We start from the raw sequence: 27,682 nt of genomic DNA, 5'->3' as shown, positions 1-27,682 counted from the left end.
ACAGAAAGAAACCTTCACGTTATGTAAGAATAAGGAAGCAAAGAAGAAGAAAAAAAGAAAGCAGAAAAAAACACAGACTCTCCAAATTCCCATCTTCTCTCTCCCAACTCACTGAATGAAATTTTTGCTATGTGGGACTTGCTTTCATCAGTCTCAATTCCTGAGTCATCACTGTCACCTCGCAGGCTCTCTTTTAACTTCTTCAAAGACTTTTGAAAAACGAGATAGAGACATCTGTCTCCAGTCTTTCACAGATTAGCCTATTTCTCGACAAGTTCTCTATATGAACACAAATCAACTGTTTTGTGTGCTGCAGAAGATGTCTAGAAGCTGTGTGGTGTAAAGGCCTTACCTCCACACAGAGTCACAGACTACATGCTCAAGACACTCTTTATTTTGTAATGTTCGAAACTGATTTTCCGACTGTTAATCCTGGCTTGTTTGTAATTTAGTCAAGTGCAGTCTTGATGTGATCACCCTTTACATTTCTGCCTTTGAATCTGGGATCCAGAATATTTGCAGCAGCATGAAATGCTGATGGTAACATGTACTGTCAGCAAAGATACATGTAGACGAACTAAGCATGATTTATTTTATCCAGCCTCTAGACAACACATGAACAAGTGCCATGATTACTGGAGACTGCTTTTTCAAGGAAAAAGAAAAATCTTTCTCCTACATAGTTTTTTTAAAATTGAAGTATAGCTGATACACATGCATAGTTTCCATGTAATCATTTTGAGGGAATAAAGAAAGGTCAGGGAGGAGTCAATGGATACTTTATTTTAAACATTTTCATTTTTATAAATGTTTCTAATCCAAATGACTTGACTTTGGAGGAGAAAGTCCTCAGGGAGAATAATAATCATTTAAAAACCTTTGAATCCCCCCGGTTCCTCTGCTGCCTGAATCTCCTGTGTCCTCTCTGGCCTCTTATCCACTGGCGCCCCCTTTCCGTGCTCACACTGTCGGCGCCTGCACACCTTACCTGGTTTCCGCAGAGACTGAGGGTAAAGTGGTGGAAGTATTTCAGCCCTTTGGAAGTGAAGCTTGGCCCCCCAGCCACAGAGACGGTGTTTCCCAAAGCCAGGAAGTTGTAGTCATAAGTCCTGCTCGGAGTGCTGACTGAGAAGGTACAGTCGTTGTAGCACAGAGAGTGGATCTGAGGGGAAAGGGATCCATCAGGCCGGCGGCACAGGCAGGGCCTTGGGGGTGCCCAGTGGAGAGTGGCAGTCCCTCTCCCCAGCCTGGCCCGGCCCATGCTGGGTGAAAGCAGAGGAAGAATGGACAGGGGGTGGGCGTTAAAAGACGTCAACCAGAGGCCAGTGGAGTTTATGCGCATCTTGCCATTCAGTAATTAGCACTGATACGACGTACAAACCCAAACCTGTTATTTTTCAGTAGGTACTTTGGTCCGATTCTGTAGCCTTTTCCTAGGCCTAGATTATAGAACTCTCTCAAGTCACAAGAGATCCCTTCTTACTTTCAAGCAGAAGACAACAGGAGCTAACTGGAAGACAGGTGTCCAGGATAGCAGAAGAGAAGCTCCAAGCCTGGCCCCCTGCCCCCATTTAAAACTCACCGAACCCCAGGTTCCTTTTTCCCAGGCTTTCTGTGAGAAACTGAACCATAAACCCCTTCCTTGCTCCGTTTTAAGGTCCCCATGCAGTATACAACTGTCAGTCCCTCCCACAGCAGCAGGGGGAGCCCTGGGGGAAGAAGTTTGTAATGAAAGTCCAGGGCGCCTCAAATAGGTTGCCAGGGGTCTGCAGAATCGAGGCACTTACTGCACAGCTAAACGGAGCAACGTCTGCAGACTGTGTAAACAGTGCCTTGCAGATGCGTGTCCATGTGGCTGTAATCAGTTAAAGTTTATTTAAAGGCATTAATGAATAACTAAGAGCTTTTGGCCGTGGTACTTTCTTCCATTCGGAAAGTGCATGGGGGCAACAGCACTGCTGTTCCACTTCAGAAGAGACCCTTGGGAGAGGAGATGGCAATGCCAATTAACTGTATGTCCCAGCAGAGGTGGGTTACCTTCCCCAAGAAGAGGGGACAAATTCCCATAATAACAGGCTGGATTGAAGTAGGCTGAATGCGAACCACAAGTCCCACTGCTCCTTCCCCTTGAGTCTCTGCACAGATGCCAGATAACCCTCTGGACCACATGGTCACAGATCTCCCTTACCCATCACCTCAAGATGAGACTTGTCCATGACTGAAGCTCAGACCCTGAAAACCACCCCCTCCCACTAAGAACTCTCCATCTACAGTCACAGCCTGGATGAGTGTCCACTAGGACTCCAACCTGGGAGTATGCTCAGGGGAGTCCTTGAGTATCAGCCCCTCAAGAATCCTACCCAGGACCCAGCACTCTCTGAGGTGGCCCATCCAGAGAGCCAAGGTCAACTGCTGCTACCTTGTTGCTCTTGGTGCCTGGACCGCAGGGCACGCAGGCCTGGGCGCCATAAGGCTGGTGGGCTTTCAGGATTGTGTTAGCGGGGCAGGAGCGGCAGGTTCCTGACTCCCGATCAATATAGTAACCGGCAGGACAGGAGGTGCAGGAAGAGCCCACGTCAGAGGCTTCCAAGGCACAGGGACGGCAGTAGGAGGCCACTCCATGCATGACATTGGTGACATTGATGGAGTAGATCTTGGCGACGTCTTTGGTGTACTTTCTGCCCTGGAAACAAAGAGTGAAGAGGAGAGTGGGCCAAGGCCTGAGCAGCTGCAACTGAGTGCTCTGGAAATAGTAGAGTATGACTTAATCTTTTTTATCCTATGATACTTGAGAAAAATCTTCAGAAGCTTCGTATCCTTTCTACTCACTATTAACTCTAAATGTACATTTTGTGTCATTTAAAAATGATTGAATAGTTTAAATGGCATATAAAATATTAAGTACCATGGGGCAATATGCAATAGATACCCTTTTAAAAAAATTTGGGGGGAGGGTTATTAGGTTTTTATTTATATTTAATGTAGATACTGGGGATGGATGCTAGGCATGCACTCTACCACTGAGCTATACTCTCCCCTAGATACTCTTAAACATATATATAAAGCAGTTCTTTTCCTTATAAAAGGAAAACAATATTTGTAGAGAAATGAAGACTGCATAGGAGATATTCCACATGTTAACTGGGTCATCTCTGGGTGGTAGGATTATGGGTGATTTTATTTCTTCTTTTTGCTTATTTCTTTTTACTTGTATGTTTTCTTGCAATAAACCTGCATTATTTTGAGTTAAGAAAATAAAACCAGAGTTGTTGTTATTAAAAATATGTCTGTGAGTCTGTTTCTGTTTTATATTTAAGTTCATTTGTCTTCTTTTTTTTTTTTTGGTGAGGGGAGGGGGGTATATAGGGACAGACTGGGAGTTCGAGATTTATAGATACTGACAGGTATATATAAAATAGATAAACAAGTCTATACTGTATAGCATAGGGAAATATAGTCAAGATCTTGTAGTAGCTCATGGTGAAAAAGAACATGAAAACGAATATACGTATATTCATGTATGACAGAAAAAGTGTGCTGTACACCAGAAATGGACACATTGTAAACTGACTATAACTCAATAAAAAAAATTTTTTTTAAATAAAAATATGAACAGGGTAGCCATGGCGACTAATGCTACTACCACTAACCTGTTGTAGCTGCTCCCTCTAGGTAATGGTTGTTCTGTGGGGAGCTGGGGTGGGGAGCTGAAACTCTGAGTTGGGGCTGAAGGGCAGCACAGCCCTGGCTAAGTGTTAAGAAAATGTACTGGACTGATTGCTTTCCTTCTCCGCGGCTCTCCTCGAGGCTCCAAGTCTCCGTGGCCTCAGGCAACCCACATCTCTTCTTCGGGGTGGTAGGGTTTTCTTGAGGCAGGGACTCCTCAAAATTCACTGTCACCGGATAAGGTTCACACTTAGTGAATGCGTTGTCAGCCTTCTTTGTTTGAACTTGCCTTTACAGTAGTGGATAGCAGTCCCGTTCCACAACCTGGCATTTAAACTCCCCAGATCAGGCCTTTTTGTCTATCTGGCCGGCTGAGAGGCACCAGGGTCTGGAATGAGCCTTAAAAGAGGACTCTGGAAACTAGTTCTGATTGTCATTCATTCATTCAACAGACAGTGATTGCACAGTCTGTGCACTTGACGCCGTGACTGGGCACTATTCTTAAATCACGGCTGTTGTCTTCAAATAGCATACAAACCAGTGCAGGAGATAGGATACTGGACAAATAAACATACTGAATAACATGAAATCACACCAGAAGGAAGAAGAATTACTAAATTAGATCAAATTTTGCAAAATGGAAACAATATAACAATGTTAGTTCCTGGAAAAGACCTGAAGTATGAATGGATATCCTTGACTTTTGCTAGATTCTGTTTTGTCTTATGATGACAACAAAGTAGATTTTTTTTAACCTTTTAATGTTTGGATTCTGTGAAGCCAAGTTTCCCATTAAAGGGAAATGCTTTCAAGATGCATTGTAAATGCTCATTTTTGTAAATTAATCATGATTATTTTGGGAAAAGAACAGTTTGTTCTTTGAAGACAAAAATAAAGGTGTTTTTGGTTAAAAAATTAAAAAAAATAAAAATATGAACAGGGCTGAACAGGGTATACCAGGTCCTCAGGGCAGGGTCTACTGAGGGGCGTGAGGTCATTTTAGGAGGTGACAGTGTCACCTTCCCCTGGAAGTCATTTGGACAAGGCTTGATGCTCCTCAGGAGGCTGGAATAGGAGGTTCTCTGCTTAACTCCCTAAGATTCTTCCGATCATTGGATTCTGAAGCTCATACTTAAGCTAGCCTTAGGAATCCTCCCAGGTTCAGAGGCTCTTCTGGAAGCTGGGGGTCTGAGGAAGGGGAGGAGCTTACTGTCTCATGAAACGTGGTCCTCTGGAAGGCCCAGGTGAAGCTCATGGTAGCATTCTCCTCGATGATGTAGGTATAGGACTGTTTGCCTTTAGAACCTTTCCATGTCTCCACAGGAGTGTTGGTCCTCGAATTCACACCCTGAACCCAAGAGAGGCAAGTGAAGAAGGCAAGATGGCTGGGTGGCTGGTGTGGGAGAGGGTGCCCACAGTGCTGCCATCCTGGGGGCCATCACAATTGGTCAGACCCATATTGAATGGTGAAGTCCCAGACAGTCAGGTCCATGGGGCAGAGGGGACCAACCCTCCCAAATAGTCCTTGGAAGCCCCAAAGCGGGCAAAGAAAGGAAGACATACCACCATGAAGTAAAGCTCGCAGTTCACAGAACAGATGGTCTCAAAGACAAACGTGATCCTGGCCATCTCTTTATTCTCTGTGTCTGCCATCACTGATTGTGGAGGTCTGTGGGGCAGAAATCGGAAGTCAGTTCCAGAGGCCAGGCAGTGGTTATTGAAGAACCCAGATGGCAGCAAAGGGTCTGCTGGGGGCAGATTAAGTTCTGAGTATGCTGGAAAGAGCACGGACTAAGTCCAACTCTGCCACCCTAGCTGCGTGACCTAGACCTAGACAAAATGTAGTTTCCTCGTTTGTAAAAGGGATGTGACAGTATCTTTCTTATTTACCGCCTATCATTGTGGTGAGATTGAAAGGCATATGAGACGTGGAAGTGCTTTATAAAATGCTGTATGGCCTTGCTGGCAGAGTGTGGTGTCCAGACCCACTGAATCAGAATCTGTGCGTTAACATGACTCCAGGTGATTCATATGCTCATTAAAGTTTGAGAAGCACCACTATCATAATATGTCAATTGTCCACATTTGCTCAGCAGCGCACCTCCCAGGATAGTGAGGGTTTTGCCTAGGTCAAATGAGCAGATACTTCAACTTGTAATTTCTTTAGTAAAGTTCTCAGACTGGTCCTTCTTTTATGAAAGAGAGAGCCATGCCCAGTGGGTAAGGATGGGGGTGGGGTGGGTGGGTGAGGAAGTGCTTTACTACTGTAACCAGATTTCCAAACTGAAAAGTACTTTGGCAAATGTTCCCTCTCAAAAGTCTAAAAAGTTTGCTCACCTCATGAACATGGAATAAGCTGTTCTGCTCTGAGTAATGTAAGTTAAGGGAAGGGAAACTAACACCTTTTGAGCAACTACCGTGGGCTGAGCGCTGCGCAGGGATGGAAAGGAGGGAGCTTGAAAGAGGGAAGGGAGAAGCCAGACTGGCAATAAGCAAGCCCATTCGTGGTTCCCCCTCATCTTTAAAGCAGATGTAGCCAGAAGACGTCACTTGGGCTTTGGAAATCCATTTATGGCTTTTCTTTCAGCTTTTGCCATTTTCTTGAAATCTGAGGACCTCAAGGTCCCAGCTGCTGTCTACACAGCTGTGCTAACCAATGGGCTCAACCCGAGCTAGCCCAGAATCACAGACTGTCAATCCCTCTTGTTTTACAGACGAGGAGCCTAAAGCCTACAGGGGAATAGTGGCTTTCCCAAGTTCACAGAGCTAGTCAGTGGCAAAGTTCAAGTGCCCTGTGTTCTAGTCCAGTGCTCCTTCCATGGAACCACCTGCTTGTAGTTTTTGTTTTTTTTTGTTTTTTTAGTGGCAAACAAGTTGCTTATTGTCCTAGGTCTTCTTGGGACATGGAGGCAAATAAGACAATAAGAACAATCCCTCCTAATCTTCTTGCACCAAATAAAGATGAACTGTCTATGTGCACGTCTGGCTTTATGTTTTACAGTTTTTTTAAAAAAAAATCTTATCTCATGCTGTGAGGAGGAAGAATTCGAGTAGCGTGTGGCTAAATGATGGGAGAAGCTAGATGGGATGAGAAAGCAGTAGGCAAATCAGCCTGGGGAGCAGCTAGGAACGAGTGTTAGCGTTCAGGGTGACTCTGTCAGACCATTACCCTGGTCTCCTCTGCTCTGAACCGACACTTCCGCAAGCCAGAAGCCCTCTCCTCTACAACACTCCAAGCTGTGTGGGACTTGGATGTGGCTGAGGTTGGCATGGGCTTCCCCTTAGCTTTGCATTTCTCACCTAAATCCCGGCACAACCAGGGTGAGAATCATGAAGTCATTGTCTGAGGCTCCAACAGCTGTATAAATGTGGTCATCAGCCACCTCCCAGCCTGGAAAAGGAGAGGGAGGAGTTAATACTGAGCAGTCTTGGGTGCAGGGCAGACTTGCACTCAGATGACACTCTGGAAGGGTGATAACACCATCCTTTGAGATGTCCAGAACTACCACGGAACACGGACCAAGTTACTCTTCTGGTTACTTTGGTCAAAGGCTCTGAAACTCTCAGAGCAAGATCTTTGGAGCATGTGCACGTTGTTTCTAGTTCTGTTTTTGTCTCAAAAACTAAGGTTTGGTAGAATTATGTCCATAAGGAGTAGAGCATTCAGGGGAATGCATGGCCTGATTAGCTGGGTTTTTTCCAGACATCACTGCTATGAGGAGACATGAGGTGGGAAGAGCCCCTGTGGCAGGGCAGCGAGCTGAGAGCTCCTGGTCAGGGAGGCGATTACCTGTCATGCCCTTGTACTCAAAGTTGATCCCGCTGAGGACGGTCGTTTCCATGTTTGTGGGCAGCGTGTTCCACCATTTGTATTCGAACCCCACGGCAGGTTCAGTCCCCGCTGGGCAGTGGCTGCAATCTGGGGGAGCCATAAGATCCCCGCATTCAGCAGGAAGGCTGCAGCCACCCTGCCTGGAGCTGCTGTTACACAGACAAGTGGCAACAGCGGTGGGCAGCCCCACAAGGGTGGGGCTGCGCACAACTGCACAGTTAAATCAAGCTGACTCGAGAACACTCTGACAGTGTATGTCAACACTGACCCTTCATTCCAATATCCTAGCTAGCCTGCATGCCCGTCAAATGATTCATTTCAAAGCTTAAATGTATCTTCTAGGCTGATACACATAGCGCATATTATTTCTCACATCATTATCAGCAAATGCATTCACAACGGTGGACACACAAATCCCCCAATTCCTCTTTGCAGAGTGGCTTACAAGTTCTATTCGTGTCAAGATGGCCATCCTAGCTCCCCGAACCTTCTAGTTAGCACCACTGCCACGTGGTGGAAGCCTCTGTTGTGAGGATGAGGTGCCTTCAGGACTGAGTCACATTTGCAGTTGGAATGAGGAGGAAGGCAGGCGGTTCTAGGTGTGGCTCGGACCTACAGACCCGGCCCACTTGATGGCTCCTCCCCTGAACTTAGTCCTCAGAGGTGGCCTGGCCCACACTGCTTCCCTGGGACGGACAGACGCCGTATTCAGCTGACACTCTGCGCCCATGCGGCCCGCCCACATGAGTGGTGTGAGAAGGGATGTGCGGCAGGGAGTGGGGCAGGAGGGGGGTTACCGGAGCCATTGGAGTAAGAGCCATAAGGGCAGGGCTCGCAGGCGCTGCTGTTGGTCTTGAAGAAGCCTGGGTTGCAGGGCGGGCAGCGGGTCTTCCCGCCAGAGGCGGGCAGCCTCACCGCCCCCTCCAGATCTTCGCTGCAGACTTTCGGCTGGGCCCATTTGTACATGAGCTGCGTCTGCAGAAACAAAGCACGGCTGCCTGTGTGGGAGCAGCACATCTTCAGGAATCTGCGTGGAAGGTGGGGGGCCCTGGGCTCTGGTGTTAGCTCCAGCAGGGTGGGGAACTTTGTTTTGGTCACCGATGTATGGCAGGCACCTAGCCCAGTGCCAAGCACACGGCGGTGCGTCGTAAATACCTGCTGGAGAATGTTGACTGGATGAAGAGAGAGAGACCTGAAGAGGACTTGTGTGTCCGAGGGAATGGGGGGACCAGCTGTCTCTAGAGAAAGCTCTGATTCCAGTGTAGACTCTTATCACTACCAGTGTCACAGGACAAGCAGCTGGTGAAGATCCCAGAACACAAAAAGGCATGGAGTTGGCTCACGTAAGCCCTGAGGAAAGAAGGGTGGCTAAGGCGTCCCAATTTGTCTTCCAAGTGTTTGCTGTGCTTTCTCATGTATTCAGTAGACATTTATAGAAAGTCTAATACATTTCTGTGCCAGACCTGGTGACTCAGAGATGACTGACCGGGCCCCTGACCTCAAGGAGCTCACCGTCTAACAAGGGCACTAATCACACAGTAACAATCCCCACGGGGGTACAGACACGGCATTCTCTAGAACATCAAGGCAAGAGGAACAATCGTCAAAGAATACAAATTTGCAGTTATAAGGCCAGGAAGTTCTGGGGATCTATGGTACAGCACAGTGATTAGAGTTAGTCAGACTGTATCATATACTCGAGAGTTGCTAAGAGAGTAGATCTTAAACATTCTCACCACCATAAAGAAATGGTCATTATGTGACCCAGTGGAGGTGTTAGCTAACTCTGTGGTGGTCATCATTTTGCAATATGTAAGTGTATCGAATCAACACATTGTACACCTTAAACTTACGTAATGTTATGTGTCAATTATATTTCAAAAAACTGAGGGGGATAATAGGCAAGGGGACTGGTCAACCAGGTCAGCAGGCAAGAGAAGCATTGTGTCTGTCAGTTACTAGGGCCGCCCCGAGGCTTTTGCTGGAGGCACTGGATAGAGCAGAGGAGATGGACTGCAGGAGGCCCCAGCAAGTCAGGGGTGAGGTTGGACAGCTTCCTGTGTGGTCCTCGGGCAAGTCAGAGACAAAAGGATTGCCCTGGAGTGGTGCCAGAAATGCTCTGTGCAGCATACTGTACGTGTGAAAAGGTGGGTGAATTAGGTATCTGTCCACTTTATTCAGGATAAGAAATGACAAGGTCTTAAAAGGAGCCCATGCTGCCTTCATTGAAGTTGAGCCCTGAACAGACAACTCCTCCCCTGCTCAGCTCAGCCTTCCTCTGAGCAGAACAGAGGCAACCTCAGCCAATGGCTGGAGCCCCAGACTAGTGCTCTAACCTCATCTCCCCCGACTTGTCCCCTCGGGTCTCATAGAGAGAAGGTCTGGGAGCAGGCAGATTGGCCTGGGCTGATTCTTGGAGCAGCACACTCAGCAGCCCCAAAGGGTAGGCCATTCCCGCCCTGAGAATGAAGAACAGCACAGGCCTCAGAGGGGATCGCAGGAGTCGTTCAAGGTGTGTCCCTTGATTTTAAAATACAGCTTAGAAGACAAAGTGAAATCATGAGACAGAGCAGAACCAGTGTGGATCTGAGGCACGAAACTTCTGTAAGGGGCTCCTCACCACGTCCCACATCTACTGCAGGGGCTCCTCCCTGAGCTGTGCTTTGCCTGGGCTGCAGTGAGGGTACAATGGCTCTGGCCCCACCCAGAATTTAAAGGTCCCCCGAGGTGGTCAGGGGAGGGAGACACCCAGGCTTACAGGCATCAGAGCACATAACAGATCTAGAAGGCTTGGTCTAAGCCAGGAGGGGAAAGAATAGGGCCAAAGGAAGCAAAGACAGCCACAGTCAGACACATGTTATGTCCTGGAGGGAGAAGAGGAGCAGGATGGTCCTCATTTAATTAGTGAGTCGACTGAAGCCAAGAAAATGACAATAATTTTTACAAGGTCATACAGAACACCAGACACTACAGAAGTAGGTCTGTGGGGCAACTGACGAGATCTATCATCTTGCTTGGCTGCTAGGGAAGGTGAGGGAGTAAGAGATGACTATGAAAACAATCATCATTAAGGACTAGAGTTTATTCCATGCTTAATTAGCAAAAGGAGAATTCAGCCAGCCATCCAGCCAGCAAACATTTATACATCCTAAGCCAAGCACATGCTTAGGGCTAAATGATGCAGAATTCCTGACTCCTGTTTTCCTAAGGGGCTCTGCATTAGGGATACAGACAGTTCCTCCAGAATATCTAATCTCAGACAGATCCCTCCACTTGTGCCCTGGAGCCATCCCTGCTCACTGACTGCTGTTCCTCGATGTCACAGGCGCACACCCATCTCCGCTACTCCGGCTGTGCCCACTGGACAGTGGTGTGGCTCTGGCTCCCCCTGACCTCACTCAGGCCTCTGCTCAAAGGTCACCTTCTCAGAAAGGTCATCCCTACCCTCTCTAAGAGAGCTCTGTCATGCGCTATCTCCTGATCCTGTTTTACGTTTTTCTTCTTACCACTTATTACCATCCAACTTATTATATACCCATTTGTTGTTTATCTGTTGTCTCTGCCTTCACTCGCTCCCTAACAAGAATTAAGCTCTGTGGGAGTAGATGTTCCCTTGGTTCCGTGAACTGCTGCAAACCTAGTGCCCAGCACAGTCACTGGATGTAGATGGGAACAAATGGCCTCCTCTGAAAGGCCGTCCCTGGCCCTCATTCCCTTTCTGCGTTCCCCCAGTGCCCTGCACACCCTTCTTGTCCCCTCCGCACTGGACCGTGAGCCCTCTGAGGGCAGGAGCCGGTCTTACTCATCTCTGACCAGCCCCCCAACTGGAGCACGATGCCGGCACAGCAGCTGGTACCCAAAAATGCCTGCTGACTGGATGGCAGAGCAGACTACAAAGGGAAGTCTTTCTGAGGCAGAAAGCCTGCGGGGGAAGAGGGAGCCGGCAGAGACTGAACAAGTCAGGCCATTCTCCAGTGAGCCAGGAAGCAGGAGTCATCCCCTCGGCCAACCCGCCAGACCAGGGCCGAGGGGACAAGTCTGACAGATTCCATGAGGAAATAAGAATGCATGGACAGGCAGTCACTGCCCAGGGGGCGAAGCAAATTGAAGAAACCAAGCAAAAGAAAATGAAAGCGTTTTTTTTTTTTTTTTTTGAAGCAGAGCGTATGTGAATAAGCAGAAGAACAAATGTGGCAAAAACAGTTTCTGACCTGAAATGAATGACCTCATTTTGCCTCCCCACTGGCCCCAGGGGCACTGAGGGGGCCTGTGGGGTTTTCTCGGGTGCCAGCTTCAGGGACCTCTGGAGCTTTTAATCTGGCAAAGCCAAAGGAGTGGGCAAAGGGGCCCCAAGAGCATGCTACCCACCTTTCCTTTGGCATCACAGGCCGTGTGGGTGAAGAAGTAATCTCTGTCCGTGCAGGCTGGCCGCACTTGGCAGGTGGCGGATCCTTTTTCTAAATGGCAGAAGCAAGGACAAATGTTTTAAAGTCACATAAAGAAGCAGAGCTCTTGATCACTTGCTCACGACGCTGTGACGCCCAAGACCCTGGAGGGCAGCGCAGCACAGATATCGTGGAAAGCAGCAAGTTCTGCACACCCACCTTCCCTTTGCCTGGATGGCATCATTTCCAGTCCCTAAAGCCCTGCTCAGGCACCCTCTCCCTGGTGCTGATGAGAAACCACTGGATCCACCCTGTGGAGCAGGGCAAGGAAAGGTGGATGGGCCAAGACCAGCCAGGAAGGAGGTAGCCAGAAGGACCATCTTGCAGGTTAACCACCACCAGCCCAATTCCCTGAAATGCTGCATCTTCCAGGTGCCTCAGAATCCTGACTGTGCTGGTGGTATTTCTACTCCTGAAGGGTTGAAGCAAAACATAGGAAAGCATAGGACAGTGCCTTCATCCTCTTATTCCAATTCTTTCTCTGAATTTTCTCTTACTATATGCCTAGAAGGCCTTCCGCCTTTTGATTTCCCCTTCTTCGTGAGCCATCCTACACGGATAAGGTGATGGTTTCCTCCAACTCTTTCCACCTTCTCCACTCCCAGGCATCATAGCACCATCTCTAACCCTTGACTGTACTTAATGAAAAAAGTTATTAACTATCATTTTATTTATTTTACTCTCTGTATGTTCTTATATCGAGGTTAGTTCTGCTTTAACCCTATGAGCCCCTGGACGGCAAGAACTATGTCAATGAATCGCTCTTTAAAGCAATGGATTTCACTTTTATTGAATTACAAACCCTTTTGGGAATTTGAAAAAAAAAAAGACCTCTTTCTTGTATCCTGAAAAATATACGCAATTCATGCAAATAACTTTTTTTTTTTAATTTTCAGGGAATTAATTTTCTCCAGAATAAAAACCTTTGCTTTACAGAGTGCCAGTACAATACTGCCACCAGTACTACTGTCACCACTATGTCTCATATGAATATTGTGTCACCCTCAGTTAAGCAGGTGATAATGGTGAGACTGCCTCTCTTTGTACATTACCTGACAGGCTGTTTGGTAGAGTGGAATGATATTTTAAGTCAGACAGATCTGGGTTTGGATCCCACTTAATCATTTAGTAGCTGTGTCACTTTAGGCAAGTTACTTAACCTCTCTGAGCCTTGGTGCCCTGATTTGTAGAGCAGGAATAATAACATCTACCTTGCTGGAACGAGCACACACCTGATACATTGTTAAGTAGGAACTTGCTAAATGCTGGTAACTATTATCACTTGGGTCTGTGGGAATTATTTTTATTTGGTAACTGTCATGGGATTTTTAATAAGGATTACAAGTCTCCTGTCTCTTCCAGTTAAGGCTTATTTCTCAGCTGATCCCTTCTTCTTCCCAAAGCATCAAATGAGTCGCTAGATCAGAGACTCTCCTAATTACCTGCCTTGTTGGCCTGCACTGAGGAGTTTCCTCAGTCACACATTTCCATACATCTTCTGTCCCCATCTTATTAGCCTGGGAAAGAGGGAGCTGCTGGCTGAGAAACAGCTGGGGTCTTTTCAGCTCATTTACTTGGTTAACAAGCAAAGGCCTGTTTCAACATAGAGGGATCCAGGGACTCCTGGTTTTGACAGACTTGGCCAGGAGAAATTTGGGGGGAGATGCTGAAAATATGCCAATCCCCAGGACCTTGCATGTTCGATCTAGCACATTGCAAGTTACATGTTAGAAGCTGTGTTCCATTCCACACAAGGACCTTTCTCTGCTTGTCAAATATTTGCTCAGCCTGACCCCCCCCCAGCTCCAGGTTTTGGCAAAAATCGCCCAGCTGTTTACACACTGACAACTGCTAAGCTGGTTTTAATAAATGATTAATCCAAATGCTGAGACAGACCTCACTTCCCTAGCTCAGGTTTCCTCAAGGTGTTGAAGTTGGAGACTAGTCTATTTTGAGTGATCCACCTAGACGTCTTGTGAGAAAGTGACAAGTGATTCCTGTAGGATTGGCCCTGGGCAAAACTGTAAGAAGATAAAGTTTATCTTGTGGGCTCCAGCTCCTCTTTCTGCGCCTTCCTCCTCCTTTCAGTAGCTTCTCCCTGCCTCCGGAAGTACAGCATTCTTGTTCTGATCCTTTTTATTGAAGGAAAACATTTCCTTTGAGGATTTCAGCACATAATGAACACGAGGCCCAGCTCATACACCACCTGAGGCTCTGGGCAAACCCCTCAACCTCTCTGAGTTTCTCTTTCATTTATAAATGGGGAAATCATTCCTGAACTAGGCTATGAGTTAACAAGTGAGATAATGTTTTGTAAATTATAAAGTACCATACAAGTGACTTATTATTTTTGTTACCTATGCCCAGAGTGTTTACACATTAGAAGAAGACTGCTGGGACAGGCTTTAATGTAAATGAATTTATAAAATTAGTGCTTACTACATGCCAGGCATGTCTAAATCCTTTACCTGCTTTAATCAATCCACACAATGACACTATGAGGGAGTAGGATTGTTGTCATTCCCATTCTGCAGATGAGGAAACTGAGGCACAGACGAATAACTTGCCCAAGGTGGCATAGCTAGTAAGAGGTGGAGCAGGGATTTGAACCTTATTGATTTTGCTCTTAAACCCTGTGCTATTCTATTAGGAAATGAGTCCCTAATATTAAACATAACACAGAGGAATTAACCCAAATGATCAAATTTAAGCTATCAATGAGAAAGGTGCTCTCAGTCAAGACTTTGTCCTTGACATCTCCACCCCGATCAGCTCCTTGGTCTAGGTCCTGGATACTAGCAATGGCCCCTGCTGCAAAATCTTCCGACTGTGGCCCCTGCCTCCAGCTCTTCCCTTCCTCATCCATTTTCCAAACAGCAACCAGAGTGGTCTTTCAAAATCACAAGCCAGATCATGTCCTTCCCCAGTTTTAAATTCTTCAATGGCTTCCACTACTGATAGGGACAAATCCCAACTCTGTAGCAATGACACAGAAGGGTTCATCCATAATCTGTTCCCTACCCACCTATTAGCCTTAGGGACTAATTCTCTCCAAGTAAGCTCCAGCCACACTGAGTTACTCCTGGATCCCTGAGACTTCTGGCCTCGGCTCACATTTCTTCTGGAACATCCTGCCCCCATCAAATCCTCAACTCATTTTTCAAGACTCAGCTCATCTTTCAAGACCACAGCTCGTGAAGCCTTTCCTCCCCCCACAGAAAGGACTGACCACTTCTCTTTTTTGCTTCCACCACACACTACCCTCAGGACTCCCATCCCAGCACCTCCTGCACCATGGAGTTCTTACACTTGGTGTTTCTATAACTGTTTCCACTTCTGACACAAGCTGGAGGGCAGACACCAGCTGCAACCCTAGCATCAGGCCCAAGCCCTGGCACCTCGTGGGCACTCGGAATATATCTGCAAGTGAATGACTAAATGGTCACAGGGTGGTGACCATCTATGTACCTTCCATCATAGGCTCACATGAGACTCTCTCTGCACTTTTCCAGCCTCCAACTGACCCTGTCTTCTGGAAGAGTCAAGTCCCAAAGAAATCTGCCTCTCTTTGTACCCCACGCTGACCATAATCTTCATTGTGAAAACTCACTTTCCAGTGAAAGGGGGTGGATTAGGAAACTTATGGCAAAAGAATAGATTTCAAGAACTCAGATTCCCAATCTAACACTTTCACATTAGCTCTCTGGATAAAAATCAGTTTACATAGATCAAAACACTTGTAGGCAGTTTTTCTAGAACCATCTTGCCATTTAAACCCTGTCCCACGGTGGAGCTGGAAAGGAAGCTGGAGAAAAAGACTAACAAAGACTGTCATTGATAGAGCAGGGAAGAGAAATAAGAAATTCAAGCGGAAAAACAGGAATTTAGACATTTAGACTTACAGATAAAAACTTGCCCCAAGATCTAAACATTTCTATTCTTGCTGAAAACTACACTCGTTTGGCAAGATCTGTGTAGATAAATAAGACTTTTGTTTTAGGAACAGTGTAGAAATAAGCAGTTCACAAGGTCAATGGTTGGTCCTGGCTGAGCAAACATGGACTGTAACACCTGTGTGAAGGCGGGTGTGTCTGTGTAGGGATGGGGGCGTCTGCTTGAGAGAGGGCCTTGAGCTGGGTTTGTACTTAGCTCTGTGCAAAAAGAGCAAAATGGAATACTTATGGGCATTTGCAGGGGATGGGAGGAGACACTTTCTCTCTCTCTACTTGTTTGTTTCAGAACCTGTCTTGAAGATCGGTCCCTGTGCCAACCACTGGACTGCCTGAGCAGAGGCCCTCTGGGGCCACTGTCCATCTTACATCAGAGCCCTGCTGCCCCCAAGACCCTCTCAAGTGACCAGATCCCGTTTCTCAAGTTGGGATGTTTCGGGATGCTATCCAGGGACGGCAGAGATAGGCTGTTTCCAGCTGTCCTATTATTTTCCCTTAGAGCAGTTGTTTTCAAGCTGTGTTCCAAGGAACTCTGGATGTCCTGGAAAGGCTTGCTTTGAATTCAATGGATGCTTTGAATTCAATGGATATAAATATACCTTCTGTCTTTAGCCCCTGCTATCAGAATGTTCTGCTCATCAATACAATCCCATGGCTTTTCTAAACTAACTTTGATAATAGTTGTTATAAATTAAACTACATACATTTACACCTCTTTTATCTACTATATACATTATAATTATAATCTTGTTTTCATTAAAATACAAAAAACGTCCTTGCCCCTCCCTGCTCCCCCCAAAAAACCATTGCAACCCTCTTCCCAAGCTTTCCTAATCCGTCTAACCCTGACTGCGTTTTATTTTTGCCCTGGTGCCTTGCAGTTTTTGCTGTCTAATATACTATATAATTTATTATGTAGTTATTATAGTTATTATTTATTATCTGTCTTTCCCTCACCAGAACCTAAGTTCCATGAAGACAGGGACCCTCGTCTATTCTGCTCGCTGATGTGTTCTAGACATCTAAAACAGGGTCTGGCAGATAGTAGAGGCTCAATAAATACTTATCGAATGATTTCATTTGAAGGATGATTAGTTGGCAGGGCTCTTCCAGCGCCCAGAAAGCAAGGGCTTAAGAATTATCATCTTCAAATCTGAAAATATATGTATATATGTATGTATATGTATAACTGAATCGCTTTGCTGTACACCTGAAACTAACATTGTAAATCAGCTACACCTCAATAAAAAAAAAATTTTTTTTTAAAGAATTATTGTCTTCAGCTTGGCCAAAAGGATGGCTCTGCTTCCTGTTTCTCTCTCTGTGTATGTTGGTACCTCCCCCGCCAAACTCTTCCCACTCTCAGAAACATCACCTGAATATTTGTCAGGGTCACACTGGTGGCAGGTAGTTTCTCCCTTACTGGAATAAGAGTTAGCTGGGCAAAGTTTGCAGAAAGAGGAGCCCTGCTTGTCTGCGTACGTGCCGGGTTTGCAGGGGAAGCATTCTGAAGTGTAGGCCACTCCTAGGGAGGAAGAAAAACATAGAAAAGCAAGGAGCCTGGAGCAGTGAGCCTGGAGACTGAGCCTCCTGGGAACTAACCCCACCCTCCCTGCAGAGTCACGAGGCCCAGAAGTCAGCAGCAGACCCCAGACCCAACCCCGCTCTCTGCTCTCCGTACCTGTTATGGCGATGTTTCTCACCAGCACAGGCTTGGAAACTTTGGACCACACTGAGAAGGCTGTGGTTCTCCAATAGAGGACATTATTGCCTCGATTTAGCTCGACCTAAAAACCACAAACAGGAAGAGTTCGTTCAGTCACAGAGACAGATGTTGCTAATCCATTGCATTAGCCTCTCGTTGGAAAGTCTCCTCTTGCAGTCTGCAGGGCAGGGCCCATTCTGCTGCTCTCCCTCAGCTTCCCTAGCTCTGCCCTTCCTCCCATCTTGGCGTAGCCCCTCTCTCCTTCTACGTCTTCTCTTAAAACCTTCCCATGCCCTCTCCCACTTCTCCCTCAGTCACCTTATACCATGAGCATCTCTGAGACTGATGAAGGGACCTGAAGGTACTGACAACAGGATGACTGAAACTCCCTCATTCTCTGTGCTATTTATCCATGACCCATCCCCAGAAGACTTGGCCCTTAAAGCTGGAAAGCTGCTCATCCTTGAGGTCAAGCCATAGAAGCAAGTCAGTCCACACCCAGGTTCTGTCAGCTCAATAGGAGAGAAACCAGAGCATCCTCATCATGTCAGACCTCTGCTTTCTAGGGAGAGGAGAGTGGAGGCCCAGACTGGGAGGAAGCACTCTTTGAAGGAAAGGTACCTGGTCCCTTTTCTGGGGTCTCCAGGGAGCAGGCTGGTATGATACTCACACTGTGGAATTCCCATCCTTTCTCTGTAGTTTTCATCCACCTGGAGTCATCTGCATTGGGCTGGCACTGGTCATTTTGAACCTGAGGCAGCAGGAATTTGAGATCAGAGTCTTAGCTTTCTAAGGAAATGAGTTCCTTACCCTATGATGCACCAGCCCCTCCACATGGTCCTTCTTATGGGGGAAGAGTCGCCCATTTCCTCTAGGGACTGAGCTCAGAACTCATGAGCCTTGAAGTAGGGCAGGAGCTAGTTATACACACAAACTGTCAGTGCATTGACCCCAAAGAAATAATGTGTAACTCAGAGCTGCTACATGCTGTTTTCATGTCTGAACAGGGTGAAACACCAAGAATCTCTCAGATTCTACTCTTCCCCCCAGGGTCCTGTGATTTTCTGTCTTTATCTGTGCCTCTTGAAGCCTCAGCTCATTTTGCCCACAGTTCTCTCCAGAGGAAAAACAACGGTGGAAACTTCCCAAGCAGGACTATGCGTGTGATTGCTGTAAAGGAATCTGAACCTTGGAGAGCGTTTGCCTCCCACCCTCCCCCTTGGCCAGGGGCTCACAAAAAACTCGAAGATGATGCTGGAGTCTGGGTAGTAGTACTCAAAGTTAACAGTGCCAGACTGCTTCAGGTTGACGGCGTACATCAGCGTGGCTGTACATTCGTCCGTGTTGGAGGAGATGTAGTCGCCCAGAGGAACCCACTTGGACCTGTAAGGGAACGGAAAACAAGTTCACTGTCACAAGCCAAGCCCACCAGGATTTGGCCGATATGCAAGTCTCATGTCCTGCCAGGTCTCTGAGGAATTCTGGATCTGTGATTCAAAAGCGAAAGCTTATACCTGAAAATGCTCAGTAAGGAATGACCTCCAGATCAAGGCGCCTGGAGGTACAGCCAAGAGGAAGACAGGTAGATGTTCCCCCACATTACATGGAGCTACCCAGAGGAGAGACAGGTGAGGCTGGGGCAGGGGAGATAGATAACATTTATTGGTTGCTTACTTTCTCCCAGGTATTGAACTACATGTTCTACATTCCTGATTTCATCAGTAGGAGGAAGTGCAATTTTTCCCCCATTTAATGGATGATAAAACTGAGGCTTGGTGAGTACCTTGCTCAGTATCATGCAGCCAGCAAGTGAAAGGGCTGAGATTTAAACCCAGGTTCGCATAACTTAAAGCTGTCAAAGAATGTTTACATACAACTATTCTTCAGAACTCAGAAATCCATCTGGTCTAATTCCCACCCACCCCCCTTTTTTTTTTTGGAACTGTCCACTTTTACACACCACAAGGAACTGGTTTTATGGGAAGAGGGAAGGCGTATCGGTTTCATTTTCTGAATATCTCTCTACTCTGCCTACCCTGCCCAAGGGCTCTACCTGCTCCTCCCCCAACCCCCCTCAGCTCAGAACTGGCCCCAACTCACCTCCCTATATCCAGTCCTGCCTCCTCCCATTCATTCTCCACAGTGTGGCTGGAGAGATCCTCCAGGACAAAAATCTGACCATGTCACTTCCCTGCTTGAAACCCTGTGACTTCCTGTTGCCCTTAGGATTAGGTACAAACCCTTCGCCCACTCTCTGTACTCCAGAGAAGTACGAATTTCTTTCAATTCCTCTGCCAAACTTTCTCTCACCCCTGAGTCTTCCCACACACTGTTCCCTCCTCCTAGAACAAACTTCCCCCTCCTTCCTTCTGGTTAATTCCTATTTGTGTCTCAGAATAAATGTCACCTAACCTGAGAAGTCCTCCTTGACCCCTTAACCTGTCTCAGCTCTCATGGTTTCCCTTCTCATAACCACAGTCCTACTGCATTTCACTTAAACATGTTATGAAATATTGAAGACCCACTGCCCTGCCTAAGAAATGCAATACAGCAGAAGCCTTGGTGTATGCTTGGCTCACCTCAACCCCCTTTGCATCACACATTTCTTTCCCCATTGCCAAGGACCTACTTTCCTGAATCTGGTACTTAGGATGTCGATGTGGCTCTCGGCCCTTTACTAATTACGCATGTGTCTCTGAACAGCATAGTGCATGATAGTGCTTCCCGTGTTTTTCCACGTTATGCCAATGATATCATACTAGTGTATTCTGAAACTTGCTTCTTTTTCTTCAACAAGTATAATGATTGTGGAATTCATCCATCTTCACACATGAATAAAACGTCTTTCATTTTCACTAGTATATAATACTGCTTTATATGGTTCACCAAGATTTATTTATGCATTACTTGTTGATGGACATTTAGATTGTTTCCAATTTTTTTTGTCATTGTGCACACTCTGTTAGGAACGTTCTTGTGCCTGTCTCCTTATACACACATCTGAGCTGAAAGCCTGGGAGTGGAACTGCTGGGTCAGAGGGTATGTGAACCTCCAAGTTCACCAGCCACTGCCACGTTGTGCTCCAAAGTGGTTGTTATCAACTATGCCGACCGGTCATGCAAGAGAGCTTCTGTTGCTCCCCGTCCTCCCCACATTTGAAGTGGTCAGATGTTTAAATTGTTGCCAATATGATATGGTGGGAGATAGTGTCTCACTGGGCTTTAAATCTTATTTCCTTGATTATTAGTGAGGTTGAGCATCTTTTCTTAGTTTATTTGCAATTTGGTTTCCTCTTCTGATCATACTTTAATTTTTTAATTGCTTGTCTTCCTGGCTGCCTTGTAGATGCTGTGAGGGCAGAGACCGAACTTAACTTGTTCACTACTGTCTCCCCAGCACCAAGCCCTGGGCCTGGTGCATAGGAAGGCGTCAGGGTACTGAACAGATGCATGTAGGAAATGGGTGATCGAAGACAGTCCCACTGTTCCACTGTTCTGCCTGAGACCAGCCCAGGTCTCCACTTATTACTAACAGTCAGCTAAGGGGACCTCAAGTTAGTCCACTGGTTTCCCCCTGTGTTTGTCAGAATAACATGGTACTTCCAGCTCTTCGATAGTTAGTATTCTTCTCAAATGGAAGTATATCCAAAATACCTAGGCTGAGCTCATCCAGGATACCCAGCTAACCTAATGGTATCGATTTCTTCTCAGTAGAACAGACAGCACTTAATGCTGACGCCCTCCACGGTATCTGCTATAAATATCTCCTGAAGGCGGATGAATAATTAAGAGGATGCCATAAGTGGGTTACATCTGCAAAATGCATCACAATTCTGATTTTCATCAGCGCTGTCCCTGGTGAAGATCATTTCATGTTCAATAATAACATGTCTTGATTGATTTCCAGTGCCAGGCATCACTCCAAATCTTTCCAAGTATCATCTCATTTCATCCTTACCACAGCCTATAAGAAGAGTACCATGTTTATCAGCAGTTTTTAGGATGGTGGCTGGAGCAGAGTAAGCAAGGAGGAGAGGTACTTGAGAGAGGCTGGAAGAATGGGCAGAGGGCAGAAGCCAGGTCAGGCAGAGCCCTGCAGGATATAAGGTATTGGATTTTATTCCAAGAGCAATAGGAATCCATAGAATCCAGGGTTTTGAGCAGGAAAGTACCGTGACTGGGTTTGTGTTTAATATCAGCCTGGCTGCTGAGTGGACAGCGGCCTGGAGGAGGCTGGGGGTAGAAGCGGAGACCAGCTGGGAGGTACTAGAGGCAGAACAGGCAGGAGTAATGCTGGCTGGAGCTGGGCTGGAGGCAGTGGGCGTGGACTCAGGCAAACACACAGGAGAGCAGGAAAGCCAGACTCGATACTAGCTCAGTTACTGCCTTTCGTGGGGGCAGTGGGGAAATCACAAAACTTTCAAGGTGGCCATTTCTGCTCCATCTCTGCAGAGGAGAAACATCCTTTCCCCCGCCCAGGGGGATGCCTTCATCCCAGGGATGTCCTGGGAGGCCTTCAGACCCAGGCCCTGAAGCAGTCTGTGCTGTGGAAACACAAGCTGTTATAAACGGGCCCGCATCCTGCCTTTCTGAGAGATAATGATTTCTGGACTGTCATTGCAGTCCCCAGAGAGAGAGAGAGAGAGAAATCTTTCCTTCGCGCAGGTGGGAACTGACTGAGTGAGCCAGGCCTGCACCTTGTCCAGGGTCAGCCACATTATCTATCAGGACTAAAATGGGCACTGGTTGCCTTAATCACACGGTCTGTCTCCTTCCAGCTTGAATCTTCTCTGGCTTTATCTCTGCTGCCAGTGTTGACATGCTAATGATTTTGGTTCATAATATTGAACTCTGAAATAAATTAAAGGGGGACTATTAAAGGCCTGCTGCCTGGTTCAGACAATGGTGCCTCTAGGAGATTTAAGCATAGGAATGGGAGGCATTGCTCCCACCTTTAGAAATCCAGGTGTAATACAATTATTAACTCCTTTTTATCCTTCTGGCTGCTTGGGTATAAAAGAAACTTTCATGTACTCTTCTCCTGTATTCACCTTCTTCTTTTACTTTTTTTAAAATGCCTATGAATATGTTTAAGGCATTTTTTATTTTTAACACCTTTATTATGGTATGATTGCTGTAAACTACACATATTTCAGATGTACAATTTGATAAATTTTGACAGATGTGTACACCCATGAAGCTACCACCACAATCAAGATCCCCAAAAATTCCATCACCCCCCAGGATTTCTCCTGCAGTCTTTGTCAATATTTAACAAAGAGCAGTGAAAAATTGTCTTTTACATCTAGGCATTCCCCCTACTTTTCCTCTCTAGACCCAATACTGCCTTGCATGCACTAGATGTTATTTAAAGGTGGCAGCATGGGGCAGTGGCAAGCTTGGGACTGGGTGTGAATTCCAGTCTCCTCAGTTGTAAGCTGGGTAGCAAAGGACAAGTCACTTAACCTCTCTGAGCCTCCAGGTCTTCATGTGTGTGATGGGAACAATAATACCTATTTCACCTTCACAAGGGTTCGTGTGAGGACTATAGAAAGTACCACATGGAAAGCACCCAGAAGAGCGCCTGAACTATAGAAGGTACGTTATTTACTTCCTATCCCTGGAATCAAACATCTAAAGATTTGCTAAGGATAACTCCCAGTTCGCTAAGCACCCTGGGCTGAGCTTTTCAGTTACAGAAAAGATCTGAGCAAGAGAATTTTCTGGTCACCGGGGTCTCAAAGGGTTTGGAAGATCTCAGCCACCACTGACCAAAGCTCTGGTCCTACGTTATCCCCCCAAACCCATAAACTCAGGTTTAGCAGACCAGTTTTAGAACCCAGCACCAAAAGCCAGAAAGATACCCAATGCTTTGCACATTGTGTTGCAGTCAAGTTGAGGAAGTTTATTGGCTGATCTAAAATTCCATGGTAGAAAGCCAACTGGATTTTGTTTTAAATAGACTGGGCCATTTAACCCTTGTTCCTCTAATCCACCTCTCTATTTCTCCGTGTTTTTCACCTGTCACAAATGCCTGTCAGTCACTGGTAAGCTTAGGTCTGCAAGGTTGGGCTGAGGTGGACATGGCGTTGGAAAGCCCAGTGGGGCCCTGCTCCAGCCCTCACCCCCACAGCTTGGCTCCCTCAACCCCATCCTTCCTGCGCAGCCAGAAAAGCAGGAGAGGAGGCTGTGGAGTGCTCCCTGCAGCCCCTTAACAAGCATGTGGAGCAGGGAGGTGAGGGAAGGCGTGGCGAGTGGAGAGGGGCAACTCACGAAGTGCAGTTCTCCTTGGATTCAGTGATGCTGTCCTCGATCTCCATGTTGGTTGAGAGGCTGGCAAAGCCATGGGGCAGCTCGTCCCACTCGTCGAACCGGATGCCTGTGCCAAGGGAGTAGCGGCCCTCAGCGCATGGCTTACATGACTGGTCCTTCATGTCCAGAAACTCCCCGGCTTTGCAAGAGAAGGCTGGAACACAGAGCAGGGACAAGGGTGTGGTGGTGAGGTCAACTGCCGCCCAAGAGGATGGGTTGGTTGTGGGCATCCTAAAGGGAGGAGCAGAGAATGGAGTTCTAGGAGTCTGACCCACTAAGATTTAGAGCCATGGTGCATCTTGTATGATTCCATTTATATGGGATGCCCAGAACAGGCAAATCCATAGGGACAGAAAGTAGACTTGTGGTGATGGGGTGTTGGGGGAGGGAGTACGGGGGAGAGATCACTAATGGGCATGATGTTTCTTTGCAGGAGTGATGAAAATGTTCTGAGACTAGATAGTGGTGATGATTATGCAACTCTGTGAATATTCTAAAAACCACTGAATTTTATACCTTAAAGGGGTGAATCTTATGTAAATTATATCTCAATAAAGCTGTTATTTAAAAAAAAAGATTTAGGGCTTTGTTTCAGGACGTTCGGCTTGCCCTGGTCAATCTCATTTCCTAAACCAGTAGCGTCGGCCATTCTGAGGTCTCTCCAATGAAGAGGGTACCATGATCTCATGCTGACTCCTCTGAATGGGGCCTGGCCCTTCAGCCTTGAATCTCCCCCTGGAGTCTCTGGCTTCTGTCTCCTCCTTTCTTGTGCCACTACCACCATGCTAGTTGGGATTCTTGTGACCTGTTACCTCAACCACTGCAACATCCTCCTAACTATTTCCCTGTTTCTTGTCTTGGCTCATTCTGTGGTCAGAAGTATCTTTCCAAAACATTGATATGTATTTAAAAAATAATCAGGAACACCCCCACCTGTGCCTTTTGGTTACAGAATTAAGCTCTCAGCCTGGCGTTCAAAGTCTTCCACAATTTTCCCCCAACCCAACTTTCCAGCTAAATCTCTGGCTGCAGATCTTTCTCCACCCCACTCCCATCTGTCCCCTTCCCTGTGTTGCTTCCACCCCAGGCCACATGCTCTTTCCTGAATGTGTCTGGTGTTCTTCCGCCTCCAAACTTCTGCTCCTTGGTTTTCCCAGCTGTTTCTTATCCTTAAGCATCTAAAACTCCCATTCTTTTTCATCTCGTATTAACACATCATATTGATGTGTGCCTCCCAGTAGGCTCTGAGCTCCTCCAGGACGGTGGCTCAACAACTGGCACGGACATAGCAGGGGATCCAGGAAGTTTGGCTGAAGAAATGGATGGATGAACCGACGTTTGCTCCTCCCACCAGAATGTACACTTCTGAAGGCAGAGATTGTGTCTTATTTATCTTTGTGGTTCACGTAGCAGGTGCACATAGTGCTCAATAACGTTGGCCACGTTTACTGAAGATGGCTCATTTGTTTCCATTAGTCACACCTCAGTTCTACTCAGATCGTGGCAGTATCCATTCATTGATTTGTATTTGTCCGCTCACCTACTGAACCAGGCACTATGCTAAGCTCATTGTAGACTTTAAATGCTCTCAGTCTCCTTTCCAAATCTTCAGGCATTCCTTGATTCTAGTCCCTGTCTTTTACTGCCATCCCCTTTGCACTTCTCAAAAGAACAGCACAGGGGAAATAGGCAATGGGAGAAAAGCTGCGGCTAGAGTCCCAGGGGCCGGGGGGCGGAGCTGAGGCAAGTCACTGCCCTTCTGGTGGAATGGTCGGCTCTGTGGCCAGGGAAGATTCTTGGCCCCTGAAGGGACGCCTAGTGCATTTCAAAGGTCTGTCTCTGCGAGAACTCATCTTCCTTAGTTTCTTTTTCAAGAATGACTGCAAATCACAATCTTTCCTAATGAGTGCTTGTGGCCAGTGAGTGTAGATTGGAGAGAAAACCACAGGCAAAAAAGAAAATGTTTGCAAACAGAAAAAATATCTAAGTGGTGCACAGCTGGAATTTTTACTTGCTCTCCTGATGGGATTTAAATTCTAAAATAAAATAAAAGTAAATTGAGATACCCGGTTTGCCTCCATGAAATAACATTTCTGCCCCAAATCTCAACAGGGTTGGGGATGGGGACTAACTGGGGGAAAGATCTGATTCCTTAGCCGCAGGGTCAGGAAGCGCCTAACTTGGATGGCAGGAGGCTTGGGGCAGAGGCCAAAGCTGCGAGGCAGCGCTGCTTACAGCACTCGGTGCCCTTGACGGGGTCAGGGAGGCTGGTGCACAGGCCTGGGGTGTGCGGCACGGCGACCCTCCACCTGGAACCCGTGCTGTCACACGCGGTGTACTCATAGTGGTACTCAGACTGCAGGGGAGAGAAGAGTGGGCAAAATGCACATTAGCAATGGCCAGACATTAACAGCTTCCCACCCACTTCCTGCTCAGCGCAATGGCTACCGACACCCATCACCACAGTCACAGGCCCTGGGGCCCCGGCAGGTAGTAAGGCACTATGGAGCCTGAGTGACTATTATCAAGCACACGCAGGAGCTACGATTATTTGGATCATTCCTCTTCACTGGCCATGGTCTAGTTCCTAGAATTTCCTTTTTTTTTTTCATGACTGTCTTTGCTGTTGCGTATAAATAATGTCCTCATAGGCCAGAGGGATGTGGGAAGGTAACTAAAGATCGGGCTAGAAACAGGTGGAATTTTTCTTGTCCCAAATTGCATTATTTATGAGCAAGGACTGGTCTATGGAATATTTACAAAGGATTGTTGCAGAAGCAGTATTTCTATTTCCCTGATTTCCTTATGTTTTTCATGCTCCCTTCTACCCAGAAAAACCATGAATTTCCACCTCAAGTTTTATGAAAGCGTCATATATACATATTTAGCCCAGGCAGGTGATGGGCTGTCAACATGTGAGCCTATGAACGCCTAATTTCTCTGTGCTATGAAAACTCACAGATCAGTTGCTTTACCTGAACTAAGAATAAACTGAATGACAGCAACAAAACAGCCAAGTCAAGCATTAAATAAAACAACAAGAGCCACAACAAAAACCATAGAAAGTACCACGTGGGAAAAAGAAAGCACAACAGACACGCCAAATACCATCAAATACCCTCAAATACCCTCTTTAATCTTGTAATAAACAACAGACCACAGAATTAATGTGCTTTTGGCTCTGACAAGTATTTTACAATTCTCACTTACTAAAAACTATATTCAAGCCATAAAGTACTTTGTATCACTGTCTCCATAAGAAAAATAGAATTAACGTCCCCCTTCAGCCCGTATGAAAGGATGATTGCATAACATGTATAAATGCAAGGAACTGAGGCTGAAATTGAGACCATTTGAAGTTGGCTAATCTAAGAATGCACCAGAACCAAAAGGAGAAATCTTTACTTTTTGGAAGGGGAAAGCAGACTGCATTTCATCTCTTCTAAGATGCATATTTCTTTTAAAAAACGCATATTTCTTTCGCATTGTAACACCTGTGAAGTCAAGGTGTGGCTTATAACTGACACAATGAGGAAGCATCGTGTCATGTTTTAACTGATGGAGCTTTTCCTTTCTTTTTGGTCCATAAAAACAAAGAAACAAACAAACAAAAAAACCCCAAAACACCAAGAAACTGGAAAAATATATATGTATGTATATATATGCATAACTCAGTTCTTTTGCTGTACACTTGAAACTAACATTGTAAATTGATTACCCTTCAATAAAAAATAAGAATTAAAAAAAAACTGGTGTGTCTTAGAACCAGTAG

General features: G+C 46.4%; 1 protein-coding gene across 2 annotated transcripts in view; it reads right to left on the bottom strand.

Moving 5' to 3' along the window:
* Positions 1-27,682, bottom strand: part of ELAPOR1 (endosome-lysosome associated apoptosis and autophagy regulator 1) — a 62,795-nt gene that overhangs the window by 8,512 nt on the left and 26,601 nt on the right. For both annotated transcript variants that reach the window (XM_074370095.1, XM_074370094.1), the window contains exons 2-15: positions 26,146-26,266; positions 23,872-24,064; positions 18,834-18,981; positions 18,269-18,349; positions 17,575-17,680; positions 17,269-17,418; positions 11,867-11,955; positions 8,296-8,473; positions 7,457-7,585; positions 6,967-7,057; positions 5,230-5,335; positions 4,877-5,014; positions 2,420-2,683; positions 989-1,162 (exon numbers count right to left, since the gene is read on the bottom strand). In XM_074370095.1, the coding sequence (XP_074226196.1) occupies positions 989-1,162; positions 2,420-2,683; positions 4,877-5,014; positions 5,230-5,335; positions 6,967-7,057; positions 7,457-7,585; positions 8,296-8,473; positions 11,867-11,955; positions 17,269-17,418; positions 17,575-17,680; positions 18,269-18,349; positions 18,834-18,981; positions 23,872-24,064; positions 26,146-26,266 (1,968 nt within the window). The remainder of the gene's footprint in view (positions 1-988; positions 1,163-2,419; positions 2,684-4,876; positions 5,015-5,229; positions 5,336-6,966; positions 7,058-7,456; positions 7,586-8,295; positions 8,474-11,866; positions 11,956-17,268; positions 17,419-17,574; positions 17,681-18,268; positions 18,350-18,833; positions 18,982-23,871; positions 24,065-26,145; positions 26,267-27,682) is intronic.

The sequence above is a fragment of the Camelus bactrianus genome, chromosome 9, assembly GCF_048773025.1.
Source record: "Camelus bactrianus isolate YW-2024 breed Bactrian camel chromosome 9, ASM4877302v1, whole genome shotgun sequence".
Lineage (NCBI taxonomy): Eukaryota > Metazoa > Chordata > Mammalia > Artiodactyla > Camelidae > Camelus > Camelus bactrianus.
Note: the sequence above shows the minus strand (reverse complement) of the source record. Positions and strands in the feature narration are given on the sequence as shown.